The following is a 14,340-nucleotide window of genomic DNA, read 5'->3' as shown; positions in this document are numbered from 1 at the left end:
ATCTATGTATAGAAGCCATGTTTGTACTCTGTAAGAATGAAGACATCACTAATAAAATTCCCCTCCTTGTACTGAGAAAACAGTCCAGACAAAAGAGGCCTCAGCCAAAAAGAGAATATGAGATTGGTGGAGAAGCAGAAAAATCAGCTACCAAGACAGGATCAACTGAATGAGGAAGAGGAAAAAGACAATATGTATCTCTGCATAAATTCTTTTTTTTAATATAAATTTATTTACTTTAATTGGAGGCTAATTACTTTATAATATTGTATTGGTTTTGCCATACATCAACATGAATCCACCAAGGATGTACACATGTTCCCAATCCTGAACCCCCCTCCCACCTCCCTCCCCATACCATCCCTCTGGGTCATCCCAGTGCACCAGCCCCAAGCATCCTGTATCATGCATCGAACCTGGACTGGCGATTCGTTTCTTATATGATATTATACACGTTTCAATGCCATTCTCCCAAATCAACCCACCCTTGCCCTCTCCCACAGAGTCCAGAAGACTGTCCTATACATCTGTGTCTCTTTTGCTGTCTCGCATACAGGGTTATTGTTACCATCTTTCTAAATCCCATATATATGCGTTAGTATACTGTATTGGTGTTTTTCTTTCTGGCTTACTTCACTGTGTATAATAGGCTCCAGTTTCATCCACCTCATTAGAACTGATTCAAATGTATTTTTTTTAATGGCTGAGTAATACTCCACTGTGTATCTGTACCACAGCTTTCTTATCCATTCATCTGCTGATGGACATCTAGGTTGCTTCCATGTCCTGGCTATTATAAACAGTACTGTGACGAACACTGGGGTCTGCATAAATTCTTGTGTACTGAGAGCAACTTTATTTCAATAACCAGCAAGTGCCTAGACTCACAGGATAAACATTAAGGAAACAAACCTCTGTATCCATATTGACTAAAGCTGTACTGTGATATCAAGCAAACAAAACTCTTCAAATTTCTCTCACAAAGTTTCAACAAGAAAAATCTCAAAGTTCCTTCCCCAGAAAAAAAAAGAAAGGGGAACCAGTGTTTTTATTCCTAGGCACTATAGTGTATGCCTTGGGTTAAGGTGAAACCCAAGAACACAAGGTCTGAGTCACTGACAATGACATCTGAGTAGGTTCTTCATTTTGTTTCCTGCCACAAAGAAAATTCTGCAGTCACTTTTTGAACACTACTAAGGACAGGTTAAGGCAGAAGTAGGTTCCCCGCCCCGACACGAAACCATAAAAGTCCTTCACCTAAAACAGGCTTGTAATTAACGTAAGGACACAAACTTAAGTCCTGATGTCCAAATTTTAGAGTCCCTGGAAAGGAGGCTTCAGGTACCTACGAAACGTATAATGTGGGACTGTTTACTGAAATTAGAAACTGGGTCTGGGGCATTATCAGTAAAAGGTGGTAATTCTCAACTTCTATACATCTGTGTCTTTCCTGTGAATCTGCGGAGGAAAAACAGTAGGAGAGACAGAGGCTGTTTCCCCAGTCTCCCTTGAAATTCTTCACGTTTATAACCATTACCTCTCATTACAGAAACACACACAAGCTTTCTTTCCCCCTCTTTACAAATATATCTACTCCTTCCTCCACTCTTTAGATAAAAAAATGGACAGAAATCAGATGATTCAAAATGTTCAGACACACCTAATACAAGCCTACAATGCACCTCACCCAGTCCAGGGATATTTGTGAGTTTACTCTGCACCAGATAAGGGGATTAAAAAAAAAAAAATGAATGAATGAATCCTTAAGGCACTCACTGTTCAACAGCAGCTGCCAACTGATACATCTTGACCTGCACAACTCAAAAATCAATTTAAACTCAAAGAACAGTATGGTGTAGGGAAAAGACCACTGAACCAAGCACAGCCTTACTACTGCCCACCTAGTTTGCAGCATTCTAGCCGATTTCCCTGCTCTCAAAGCCCCCTCCTTTTCAATATGTCCTGCGTTCAACTGTCAGATTCATTTCTACCTTTCAAGGAGTCTCCCTCCCGCTCCAGAAGCTTCACAGACTCCTTAGATCACAGACTCACATCTAGATCAAACTCTTCTTCAGGTTAAAGTTCTTCTACAGGCTAGCTCCACTTACCTGTTCAACTCTGTTTCATGCTAATCCTTTTTAGGGGGGTAGAGCACAAGCCTAGTTTCACTAACTCGTCTGGCAACCTTCATGCTCAGCAGTAACTGTTTCCTCTATCGTCAGCGCAGACCCATTCGCTTTCTGACATCCCTTTAAGGCTCGGGCATCATCCTTAACAAATGGCAGGTGTGTCCCAAGCTACTTTTATAGTGTTACTATCCCAACCAGACGTTCCTCTTCCCTGCCACCCCTCAGTGAAGTCAAAAAGTCTTGACTTCGTTAAGTCGTAAGCAGTATGGGCATGGGGGTCCCAACGCTGCACTTTGTAAGAGAAAGGGAGGGTCTGGAGAGACTGCAAACGGCGGAGGAGGAAATGAAGGAAGGAGAAATGGGAAGGGAAGGTTCCTGCTCTGTACTTTGTCTTCTCTTTGGAAGCCGCAGGGGGGTGGTGGGCGGGAGTTGAAGGAGGAGACTCCAAGAAATGAATTCTTGAAGACGGCAGAAGAAACTCAAGGTGCTCGCCAGGAAGGAAATATAGGCCCCTGGGTAACGGAAGGGGCTCCCCATCACCCCTGGGAGAGAAGGACTAGTTACAACGTGAAACAAAGAGGTTGGGAGTCAGGAGGTGAGGGGTGGAGAGGTTTCACTGATCCCGCATCTCCGAAGGTCGAGCCATAAGGAAAGGAGAAAAGACGGGAGGCGTCCCTCGGGGCAAGAGGGACAGGGTGGGCGCCTCAAGACCGCTCTGGGGCGAGCATTCATGGGGCATCTCTTCTACCAGGCGCGGGGGCGGGGAGGTGGTTTTGAGTGGGGTCATCTCTCAAAGGGAGAAACGGTTTCCCGAGACAGGGATCTCCGAGAACGGAAACCCTGGGTCCGCAGAAACGTTAAAGCTTTGAGGCACCGGCATTCCGCAGTCCCAACCCGGCTTTCGCACACACTCACCGCGTCTCCTCCAAACGCCACCGCTCCAGCTGCAGCTACCGGCCGGCGCAGCCGCACTCAGCGCGCACCGCCCCCACGTGATGCGCCCCGGGCCCCGCCCCGCCATGCCCACGTGACTCGCAGGGCCCGCCCACCCGTCCTCCCGCCCTTTCGTTGCTCTCCTCTGGGCGTGGCCTTGCCTCGCCCCTCCCTTCTCGGCAAGATGGCGGCGCCCGGCTGCAGCGCGCCCGGCCTCTGGGTCCGGGGCTCCGGGCAGTGTCTCGGAAGTCTTTTCACCCTCTACTCAAAACCACTTTGTTCCGCTGCTGCTGCTGCTGCCTCTCGGCCCCTGGATGCTCAGCGATTAGCAGAGAGACTCCGGGCCCAGAAACAGCAACAAAAGACGAAGGAGCCGGTGAGTCCAGAAAGACCACAACTCCCAAGAGGCAGTGCGCTCACTGGGGTGAGGGAGGGAAGTAGGCGGGTCCTCTGACACCTGTCAGGTAAATGTCGAGGGCTTGTGGTGGGAGAACTGGGAGAAAGCGAAGGGGACAGCTAAGCAGGGTGCGGGATCTTCCTGTGGGCTGGGTCTTTGGCTCCTGCCGACCCCAGCCTTAAGCCCTACTTGGGGACCAGTGGGACAGACACGCATCCCTGCTCTCAAATTACTCGAGGAAGGCGCTCATCTAGTGCAGAGATACAGGCATTCCCTTCCCAAATTCTCACCCAGGTTTAGTGAAAGACCTCCTCACCGGACATTGCCCGTCTCTCCTTCTCCCTAGGCGCCCACAAACCCTGTTCAGCGGAGAGTGCGAGAACTAGTGCGGTTCACAGAGCAGCTGCAGCGCGTCCACCCCAACGTGCTGGCTAAGGCGCTAAGCCGGGGAATTGTCCATCAGGACAAGGACCTTGTGGTCATCAATAAGCCCTACGGTCTCCCTGTGCATGGTGAGGAGCACGTGGCGGGGAAGCGGGAGGGGCGCTGCTGCTTTCTATTACAAGGCAGGGCAACTCTGACATTACTCCCAGGGCTTCCTGAAGCTTTGCTTTCAGAGTAATTAAACTTTTGTAATGAAACTCCAGTACTTTGGCCACCTCATGCGAAGAGTTGACTCATTGGAAAAGACTTTGATGCTAGGAGGGACTGGGGGCAGGAGGAGAAGGGGATGACAGAGGGTGAGATGGCTGGATGGCATCACTGACTCGATGGACGTGAATCTGAGTGAACTCCGGGAGTTGGTGATGGACAGGGAGGCCTGGCATGCTGCGATTCATGGGGTCACAAAGAGTCAGACACGACTGAGTGGCTGAACTGAACTGAACTGAAGGATACTAACCTATGTAAGACACCAGAGAGGACACAGAGCTAAATAAGATGGTCCCCATCTTTCAAGCATCTGGCAGCCAGCAGTATGGAATTTGCTGTGTGCCAGCCTCCACCAGGGGTTGCTATAGAGGACCAAGGCTGTGTAGTTCCTGTGTTCAAATTATTTTCCATCAAAATTGGGAAAAAGGACATAACATGTGTTGGTGTATAACTAGCAAAACCCCAGGGCACCTTGACCCTAATGGACACCTCAACCCTGATGTTTTTTATTTTCAGAGATAGCTGGAGTGAGTCAGGAAAGATTGATAGAAAAAATGCATTTGTGGAAAGGGTTTTGCTGGAGGGAAAGGCATGTTTTAGCTAGACGTACAAATGCTTTGGGGGGAGATACAGAGATGGTTGTACATGAAAACAAGGAATTAAGTTAGACATTGCCTAGTGCTTTGTGTGTATTTTTTTCTCTTGATCCTTCCATTAAGTTTCTTTCCTTTTCATTCCCCAAGAAATAATTATTATCCTGATATTCACATTTTGTAGATAAGAAAACTAAAAGTTGAAAAGGGTAAGTAATGTCTAAGGTCAATGGCTAGTTAGGAGGCTCCATAGAACGGAACCCAGGAATGCCCATCTTTCAACTCCTCCGTAATGCCTCAGGAGGGCCTTATGTTCTTGCATTTCTCGCTAGGGTTTACTTGGCAGATTCTCAAGCCTGTGTTTATATAGTGAAATATCAGGCCTCCTCATTTTGGTTGCTAATTTTAGTTTGAGTACATAAATACCTTTAAAAAATTGTTTATGTCTGAGGAGAAAGCCACATACCTTGGGATCTTGTTTCTTAAAGTGTATTATGCATATGAGTCACTTGGGTGTTTTGTTAAAATGCAGAGTTTGATTCATTATCTGGGTTGGGGGCCTGAGATTCCTTTCTAGCAGGTTCCCCGGGCGTACTGACATGTTGCTAGTCCCTGGACCACACTTCAGTTTTACTGCCCTCAAGAGCATCTGCTGTTAATCCAGTAATCTGCTTTTCCCAAGTCGAGGTCTTTGATGGGATCTTTCCCTGGCCACTCAGGTCTCTGGCTCTTTCCTTCTCAGGTGGCCCTGGGGTCAAGCTCTGCATCAGTGATGTACTGCCTGTCCTGGCAAAGATACTTCACGGCCCCAAGGCAAAGCCGCTGCACCTGTGCCATCGGCTGGACAAGGAAACCACAGGTGTGATGGTGTTGGCTTGGGAAAAAGAAGTGGCGCATCAAGTCCAAGAGCTGTTTAGAACTCGTCAGGTGACAAAGAAGTACTGGTACGAAACCTGTCAATAGCGGTCGAGGTGGTGTAGGCCCTCATTCATTTCTTCCGCTCTTCTTACATCAGGAATCCCTGGTGACAGGCACTGTCTTAGGATCTCTGGATATATAAAAATTATAGGAAATAGATTTAGTGCTTAGACTATTAGAGTCTGATAGTATAGTGGTTCCTAATTATGCCTGTACATAAAAATTATTTAAAATTAATTATGCAAGTAATATGATTTGATTGTTGTGGTAAAATGTCAGACAACATGGATAAAGCAAAAAAAAAAAGTCCTGGAGAATTCTCTCATTCTATTATTCTCGTTCCTTCCCTTGGGGTAGTTTGGTTTTTATTCCTGTGGAGCTTACTCATCCTATTTACATACATGTCTGATGCAGTTTCAATCCCTGAGTTGGGAAGATCCGCTGGAGGAGGGCATAGCAACCCACTCTAGTATTCTTGCCTAGGAAATCCCATGGACAGAGGAGCCTGGTGGGCTACAGTCCACAGGGTTGCAAAGAGCAGGACACGATGGAGTGACTGAGCACACTGATATGTATACTGTGTGTGTGCGTGTGTGACATTGTACAGTGTACACTGTATTTTTCCGACTTAACTCTTCGTCTGTAGACGTGTAACTCACGTTGGTGCATGTAGACTTACCTCAGTTTTTGTTTATTTGGCTGTGCTGGGTCTTAATTGCAGTGTGCGGGATCTTTGATCTTCACTGTGGCATGTGGAATCTTCAGTTGCAGCATAGGAACTCTGAACTGTGGCATGTGGGATCTAATTCCCTGACGAGGGATCGAACCCAGGCCCCCGCCATTGGACCACCAGAGAAGTCCCAATCTTAGTGTTTTTTTTAATAAATATAATTTATTTTTTTAATTGAAGGATAATTGCTTTACAGAATTTTGTTGTTTTCTGTCAAACCTCAACATGAATCAGCCATAGGTATACGTATATCCCCTCCCTCCTGAACCTCCCTTCCATCTCCCTCCCCATCCCACCCCTCTAGGTTGATACAGACCCCCTGTTTGAGTTTCCTGAGACATACAGCAAATTCCCATTGGCTATCTGTTTTACATATGGTAATGTCAGTTTCCATGTCACTCTCTCCATACATCTCACCCTCTCCTCCCCTCTCCCCATGTCCATAAATCTATTCTCTATGTCTGTTTCTCCATTGCTGCCCTGCAAATAAATGCTTCGGTACCATCTTCTTAGATTCTGTATATATGTGTTAGTGTGTGATATTTATCTTTCCCTTTCTGACTTACTTCACTCTGTATAATAGGCTCTAGGTTCATCCACCTCATTAGAACTGACTCAAAGGCATTCCTTTTTATAGCTGAGTAGCATTCCATTGTGTATATGTACCACAACTTCTTTATCCATTCATCTCTTAATGGACATCTTGGTTGCTTCCATGTTCTAGCTGTTGTAAATAGTGCTGCAATGAACAGTGGGATATATGTGTCTTTTTCAATTTTGCCAACCTTAGTTTTTTTTATAGAAGAAAGGTACATGAGCAAAAATGAAACCACTCCTATCCCCCATCTACTCAGTTTCCTGTTTCTGAAGCAGTTTCTGTTGCTAGTGTCTTGTGTAAACTTGTAGAGTTATGTGGGATATGTATAAGCAGATGACTGTATGGCAGCATATTTTGCATTGCTTTGCAACCTGCTTTTTTCACTTGGAGGGAGAAGGCAATGGCACCCCACTCCAGTACTCTTGCCTGGAAAATCCCATGGACGGAGGAGCCTGGTGAGCTGCAGTCCATGGGGTCGCTAAGAATCGGACACGACTGAGTGACTTCACTTTCACTTTTCCCTTCATGCATTGGAGAAGGAAATGGCAACCCCACTCCAGTGTTCTTGCCTGGAGAATCCCAGGGACGGCGGAGCCTGATGGGCTGCCGTCTATGGGGTCGCACAGAGTCGGACACAACTGAAGCGACTTAGCAGTAGAAGTTTTTCACTTGGACAGTATATCTTGGAGGGCCTTTTGTGTTGCACAATTAGAGCTGTCTCCTCTTCAATGGCTTTATTGTAGGTATTCGTTGTGTAGATATATCATAACTTCGTTATTGATGTTTAGGCAGTTTTCAATTTTTCAAAGCCTCTTGCAAAGAATATGTGAGTATATCCTTAGGACAAATGCCCAGAAATGGAATTACTGGGTTGAAGGGTGCACACTTTATAAAATTTGAATAGTTACTACCCAAGTTGCTCTCCAAAATGATACTGCTGGTGCTGCTAAGTCGCTTCAGTCAACTCCAACTCTGTGTGACCCCATAGATGGCAGCCCACCAGGCTCCCCCATCCCTGGGATTCTCCAGGCAAGAACACTGGAGTGGGTTGCCATTTCCTTCTCCAGTGCATGAAAGTGAAAAGTGAAAGTGAAGTCGCTCAGTCGTGTCTGACTCTTAGCGACCCCATGGACCGTAGCCTACCAGGTTCTTCCGTCCATAGGATTTTCTAGGCAAGAGTACTGGAGTGGGGTGCCATTGCCTTCTCCACCAAAATGATGATGTCAGTTTTTATTCCCACTAGCAGTGATGAGTATCCACTTCCCATTATGCCTAATCAATTCATTTTTAAAAGGTTTGCCACTCTGTTGGTAAAAATATATATACTTTATTTTCTGTTCCCCTGTTAACTGGTGGTGTTGGCTGGTTTTGTGTGTGTGTGTGTGTGTGTGTGTGTTTATCAGCAGTTTGAGTTTTCCTTTCTGTGAACAGACTGTTTTCTTTTGCCTGTGTTCTATAAGGTTATTATTTTCTTTTTGATTGGTGAGCAGTCTTTTCATATTTTGGATGTTAGTCCTTTTTGTATTATAGATTTTGAAGTTGCTTTGCTATCTTGGGAACCTTAAAAAAAATCTATATGCTTGAGACCCACCCACAGAGGTTCTGATTCATAAGTCGTGTGGGTGTGAGGTTTAGGTATCTGTATCTTTAAAAAGCTCCACAAATGACTCTGATGAGGAATGAAGTTTTAAGAATCACCTCAATGAGAGATGACAGGTAATGGAGCAAGTTTAGCATGGTAGCTAAATGCTCAGAAAGGTCTGTATTCAGCTCTCACCTGTGTTATTTACCAGTGTGAGATTTTAGGTAAATTATTGAGCCTCTCTTACTAGATTTGGTATTCTTTGAGAGCAGGGATTTTTTTTTTTTTTTTTCCTTTCTTTCCTTTTTTTGGTTGGGGCATGCGGTGCACACAGCATGGCTTAGGGAATTTTCCAAACCAGGGTTTGAACCCAGGCCCCCTGCAGTGGAAGCATGGAGTCTCAACCACTGGGTGGCCAGAGAAGTCTGACCAGTAGGGATTTTTGTCTTATTCATCCATATAAAACCAGTGCCTACCTAAATCATTGCCTGTTTACATTCAGTGAATATTTATTGGCTGAACGTTTTTGAGCAGGAGCATTAGGTCATTAGGAAGGGTCATCTAGTGGTTATAAATCTGTGTAAGTATGGTAAAATGCATCAGATAGCAGTCTGAGCTGCTACCAACCTGCAGCTGGGTGTCCAGAGTGTGAGATGTTATATCTGAGAGGGCTTTTGACTCCTGGGCCAGCAATTCTGTTTTAGGCTGATTGACCTGCAGGAGGTTTAAACGTAAGGACAAATCAGAATCTTCTACCTGTCTGCGGTGTGATAGACCTCCAACAAGAGAGGTTGGGAGTGAGTTACTGAACTGTGTTTGGGGTTCCTGTGACTTTTGGAGCACATTTCCTCCGTGTTTTATCTACCTGACAAATAGAGCAGGAGCAGTCCTATGAATTTTTCATTCAGTTCGTTTTATTTATTCATTTCTTTCCTATGCAACTTGAACTTACCATCTTTTATCCTTTAAAAAAGAAAGATATAAATGATACAAAACTATATTATCCCCCTTTAAAATGAAACTGCTCATACTCAATTTTAAAGGCTGGATGAAAGACCATGTTACTAATATAATTGTTTTTGTTTGTTTTCCTGTTTCCCACCCCCCCCCCACAGTATTCTGCAATCAGCATATTTACTTTAGTAGCAGAAAAGATAGGTTTGTAAGAATAGTGACAGCTGTCAGGCTAAGCACTATACCAAGAGATTATTTGGGACCCTCTGACCCTCAGAACTCGCTATCAGTTCAGTTCAGTTCAGTCGCTCATTCATGTCTGACTCTTTGCAACCCCATGAATTGCAGCACGCCAGGCCTCCCTGTCCATCACCAACTCCCGGAGTTCACTCAGACTCACGTCCATCGAGTCAGTGATGCCATCCAGCCATCTCATCCTCTGTCGTCCCCTTCTTCTCCTGCCCCCAATCCCTCCCAGCATCTAAGTCTTTTCCAATGAGTCAACTCTTCACATGAGGTGGCCAAAGTACTGGAGCTTCAGCTTTAGCATCATTCCTTCCAAAGAAATCCCAGGGCTTATCTCCTTCAGAATGGACTGGTTGGATCTCCTTGCAGTCCAAGGGACTCTCAAGAGTCTTCTCCAACACCACAGTTCAAAAGCATCAATTCTTTGGTGCTCAGCCTTCACAGTCCAACTCTCACATCCATACATGACCACAGGAAAAACCGTAGCCTTGACTAGACGGACCTTAGTCGGCAAAGTCATGTCTCTGCTTTTGAATATACTATCTAGGTTGCTCGTAACTTTTTTTCCAAGGAGTAAGTGCCTTTTAATTTCATGGCTGCAGTCACCATCTGCAGTGATTTTGGAGCCCCAAAAAATAAAGTCTGACACTGTTTCCACTGTTTCCCCATCTATTTCCCATGAGGTGATGAAACAGGATGCCATGATCTTCGTTTTCTGAATGTTGAGCTTTAAGCCAACTTTTTCACTCTCCTCTTGTAGTGCAGAAAGTCCAGCATGAAACTTCTAAGTAGCCAAATAACCAAGGAGCACTTCCTCATCTTTACGGCTCAGGCAGGGTTTGTGTGTCCCCCCAGGGCCATCACCGTGCGCGTCCCGGTGCCTGAAGTGGGAGTCGTGGACATCCCCATCATCGAGAAGGAGGCGCAGGGCCAGCAGCATCACCACAAGGTGGGTGGGTGAGCACCTCTGGAGGAACGGGTTTTCTGCTCGTCCTTTGAAGTCACGTCTCGATTTCTTTGGCTGCAGATGACGCTGTCCCCGAGCTACCGCGTGGATGACGGGAAGATGGTGAGGGTTCGGAGCAGCCGGAACGCGCAGCTGGCAGTGACTCAGTACCAGGTGCTGAGCAGCAGCCTGTCCGCCGCCCTCCTGGAGCTCCAGCCTATTACCGGTGAGGGTGCTGTTCTCCAGCGGGTGGCAGAGCCGCGGGGCTCCTCAGGGCTTCACACAGGGTCTCGTGCTGGGCCCTGCCCTGCCTCTGGGCCCCCGGTATTATGAGGTGCTGAGGTTGTACCAGAGTGTGCTTCTGATGCTGATCCAAGGCTGGGAGCTCTCATGGGGATGGGATTGTGAAAAACAGTAGCATAAGGATGTGAACAGTTTGCTTACGTTTATTTAAAAATTTGCAAACGGGTTCCTCAAAAAGATGTCTGTCCACCGCTGTTCATAGCGGCACTATACACAGTAGCCAAAAGGTGAACACAACCCACATGTCCATCAGCAGGTGATTGGAAAGACATGGTGGTACTTCATGCAGTGAAATATTACCCAGCCATAGAAAAGAAGCAGGTTCTGACACGTGCTTCAGCTGGACCAAACCTTACAGACACTACACTAAATTAAAGAAGCCCAGCGCAAAAGGGCACACACTGTATGATTCCACTTATGTGAGATACCTAGAGTCATCAGGTTCGTAGAGACGGATAGCAGAGTGGCGGTTACAGGGGCTGGAGGGAGGAGGGGGAGGGGAGTTACGGTTTATGGGGACAGGGTTTCAGTTTGGGGCGAGAGGGTTCTGGAGATGGACAGTGGTGATGGTTCCAGAGCAGTGTGAATGTACTTAATGCCACTGAACTGAACGCTTAAAACGGACGAAAATGGTAAACCTTGGGACTTCCCTGGCGGTCCGGTGGTTAGGACTTCGAGCTTCCACTGCAGGAGCACAGATTCCATGCCGCTTGGGGAACTTAGGTCCTGCATGCCGTGCTGTGCAGCCTTAAAAAAAAGAGGTAATTCCTAATGAACTACTTTCAAATTCTGTTTTTAAAAAAAGTTCAAATTTTATGTATATTTTGCCATAATATAAAAATAAATGTGCGAAGTAGTACTATTTAATGTTATACGATGAAGTTATTTTTTAAAAAAGCAAAAAGCATGGCAGCGATAGACCTCAAGTTGATCGGAGTGGTTAGGTGTGGTGGAAAGGGAACTGTGACGGGGAGGGGTACTTAGAGGCTTAATGGTATTATTTCCTAATAGCTCATCATTTGTTATATTATCCTTTACCCTTCATTGTAGTTGGGGTTTTGCCAATTTTACTGTGCTTTGATTTACTATGATTAGAAGCAGATGCCGCCAGTGGTATCGTTTCTATAGCTAATCACAAGTCTCCTCGCTTTCCCTTTTTAAAGGAATAAAACATCAGCTTCGCGTTCACCTGTCTTTTGGGTTGGATTGCCCAGTCCTTGGTGATCACAAGTACTCAGACTGGAACAGGCTGGCCCCTCAGGTAATATCTTTTTGACCCAAGATGCAACAGAATAAGGGAGAAAACTTACGCCTTCCCCTTGTTAAGTCCCTAAAGTCAGTTGCAGCAAAGGCGTGTCGATGGTTTTCAGACACAGCACCCTGCCAGCTGGGCTTCCCTGGTGGCTCAGCAGTAAAGCATCCACCTGCAATGCAGACATGGGGGTCACGGGTTCAGTCTCTGGTTCGGAAAGATCCACTGGAGGAGAGCATGGCACCCACTCCAGTATTCTTCCCCAGAGAATCCCATGGACAGAGAAGCCTGGCAGGCTACAGTCCATGGGGTCACAAAGAGTCTGACACGACTAAGCAACTAAACAACAGTAATCCTCCTGCTAGCTCTTTAGGTTAGGGAGAAATTCAGAAGCAGACAGGAGACTTTCTGAAGGCTCAAAGCAGCCTTTCATGCTATTGCTAAAGAGCCTTGGTGGAAACTTGTTTTTCACTGTTATAGCTCATTCTCGGAAAGCCAGAGAACTGGCCAAAGAGCGCTTTCCCAGTGTGGTGGGTTTTCTGTCACGTGGCTTCTGAACCCTTCCTAGAGATGGTCCAGAACCAGGCTGTCCCTCACTGTCATCCAGGGGGGTCAGTGATGGGGCCTGGAAGTGGAAGTCTTCTACCCCTGGCTGCTGGTCAGAGGCGCCGCCGGCCCAGCTCTCACGAGCTCTTTCCTTTGTGTAGAAATTGTCTGCCGGGATCCTGAAGAAGCTGGGGCTGCAGCAGTCCAAGGCCCGCCACCTCCCCCTGCACCTGCATGCCTGCCAGCTGACCCTGCCTGCCCTGCAGCCCCAGAAGGAAGAACTCAACTTGCTCTGCAGGCCTCCTCGCTACTTTGTCAACTCCCTGCGCCGTCTGGGCTTAAAGATGCCAAGTCGGAACCATAGTGCGGGTGATGAAGCCGCACAGCCAGGAGCCCAGTGAAGACGGTCGGGCAGTCTGCCCTGAATTCTTCACTTTGTTTAAGGGACTCTGCCGACTTCTCACTGGGGCCAGACTCCAGAAGAGCCAGGTGTGAAGACTTGGAGAAACCGCTGCTTCGGGGCTTTTACTGGAGGCTAGCATCTGTTTCCCACCACTCTGGTCACACTCTGGGAAAACCAGCAGGCAGCTTCCCTGCCTCCAAGTCGACAAGAGTCCAGGATCAGGAGAGCGAAAGCCCGGGACTGCTGATCCGGCATGGTTTTTACCCAGCAATGAAGCACCTGACCTATCAAGACGGTTCCTGTGGTTGGAGAGAACGTGATGGTTATCTAGCTCAGAGAGGGATTCAGGAGCAGTTTCTGTCCTCATGGAGGTCAGAGGACCTCTCAGCAAAGCCTTTCTGCTTGATTTTTCAGTCCCAGATTTTTAGAAATATTATTATTGGAGTTCGATCGCTTTACAATGTTGTGTTGGTTTCTGCTGTGCCACCAAGTGAATCAGCTGTGCGTATACATACCTCCCCTCCCTCTTGAGCCTCCCACCCTCCCACCCCTCCAGGTCATCGCAGAGCGCCGAGCTGAGCTCCCCATGCTACACAACTGCCCCCCGCTAGCCATCTACATTTTCCAGACGGTAATATACAGATGTCAGTGCTACTTCCCCGTTCGCCCCACTCTCTCCTTCGCACCCCATTTCTACATGTCCACCCTCTACATCTTCATCTCCATTCCTGCCGGGCAAATAGGATCAGCTGTGCCATTTTTCTAGCTTCTATCTATAGGCATTAATACACGATATTTGTTTTCCTCTTTCTGATTTCATTCTGTATGGCTGTCTCTAGGTCCATCCACATCATTACAAATAACCCAGTTTCTTTCATTTTTATGAGTAATATTCCATTGTATATATGTACACATCTTTATCCATTCATCTGTTGATGGATCAGTCGCAGATTCTGTAGACAGTGGTCAAGGATTCTCACCTGGCTCAGCCCAGGAGCCTTGCTGTGCGAGTGATCGTGGAGCCTGTGAAGGGGTGTTCAGTGAGCAAGGAAAGCAGGTGTAAACGACGGGCAGGTAACAAAAGCAGGTAGAGCAGGCAGGGTGTTAGGCCGTGATGGGAGCACCCATATACCTAAAGAGGGCAGCAGTCAGCTCCAGC

General features: G+C 46.8%; 2 protein-coding genes across 3 annotated transcripts in view; one reads left to right on the top strand and one right to left on the bottom strand.

Moving 5' to 3' along the window:
- FAM118B (family with sequence similarity 118 member B) overlaps window positions 1–3,111 on the bottom strand; it is a 48,464-nt gene extending 45,353 nt beyond the window's left edge. For both annotated transcript variants that reach the window (XM_052661663.1, XM_052661665.1), the window contains exon 1: window positions 3,045–3,111. The gene's annotated coding sequence lies outside the window, so the exon portion shown is untranslated. The remainder of the gene's footprint in view (window positions 1–3,044) is intronic.
- A 135-nt stretch (window positions 3,112–3,246) lies between these two features.
- RPUSD4 (RNA pseudouridine synthase D4) lies at window positions 3,247–13,882 on the top strand. The gene is made up of 7 exons (XM_052662016.1): window positions 3,247–3,438; window positions 3,806–3,971; window positions 5,446–5,647; window positions 10,587–10,680; window positions 10,759–10,903; window positions 12,144–12,241; window positions 12,940–13,882. Exons 1-7 carry the CDS (start codon window positions 3,247–3,249, stop codon window positions 13,177–13,179), a joined length of 1,137 nt encoding a protein of 378 aa, XP_052517976.1. The 3' UTR covers window positions 13,180–13,882.
- The last annotated feature ends 458 nt before the right edge of the window (window positions 13,883–14,340 follow it).

Source organism: Budorcas taxicolor, chromosome 25 (genome assembly GCF_023091745.1).
Source record: "Budorcas taxicolor isolate Tak-1 chromosome 25, Takin1.1, whole genome shotgun sequence".
NCBI lineage: Eukaryota > Metazoa > Chordata > Mammalia > Artiodactyla > Bovidae > Budorcas > Budorcas taxicolor.
This window is presented reverse-complemented; position numbering and strand designations above follow the sequence as displayed.

Coding starts and splice junctions, on each gene's coding strand:
- RPUSD4 (XM_052662016.1), top strand. CDS start 3,247: ATGGCGGCGCCCGGCTGCAGCGCGCCCGGCCTCTGGGTCCGGGGCTCC. Junction 5,648..10,586: donor CAGGTGACAAAGAAGTACTG/GTACGAAACCTG, acceptor GTGTCCCCCCAG/GGCCATCACCGTGCGCGTCC. Junction 10,681..10,758: donor GCCAGCAGCATCACCACAAG/GTGGGTGGGTGA, acceptor CTTTGGCTGCAG/ATGACGCTGTCCCCGAGCTA.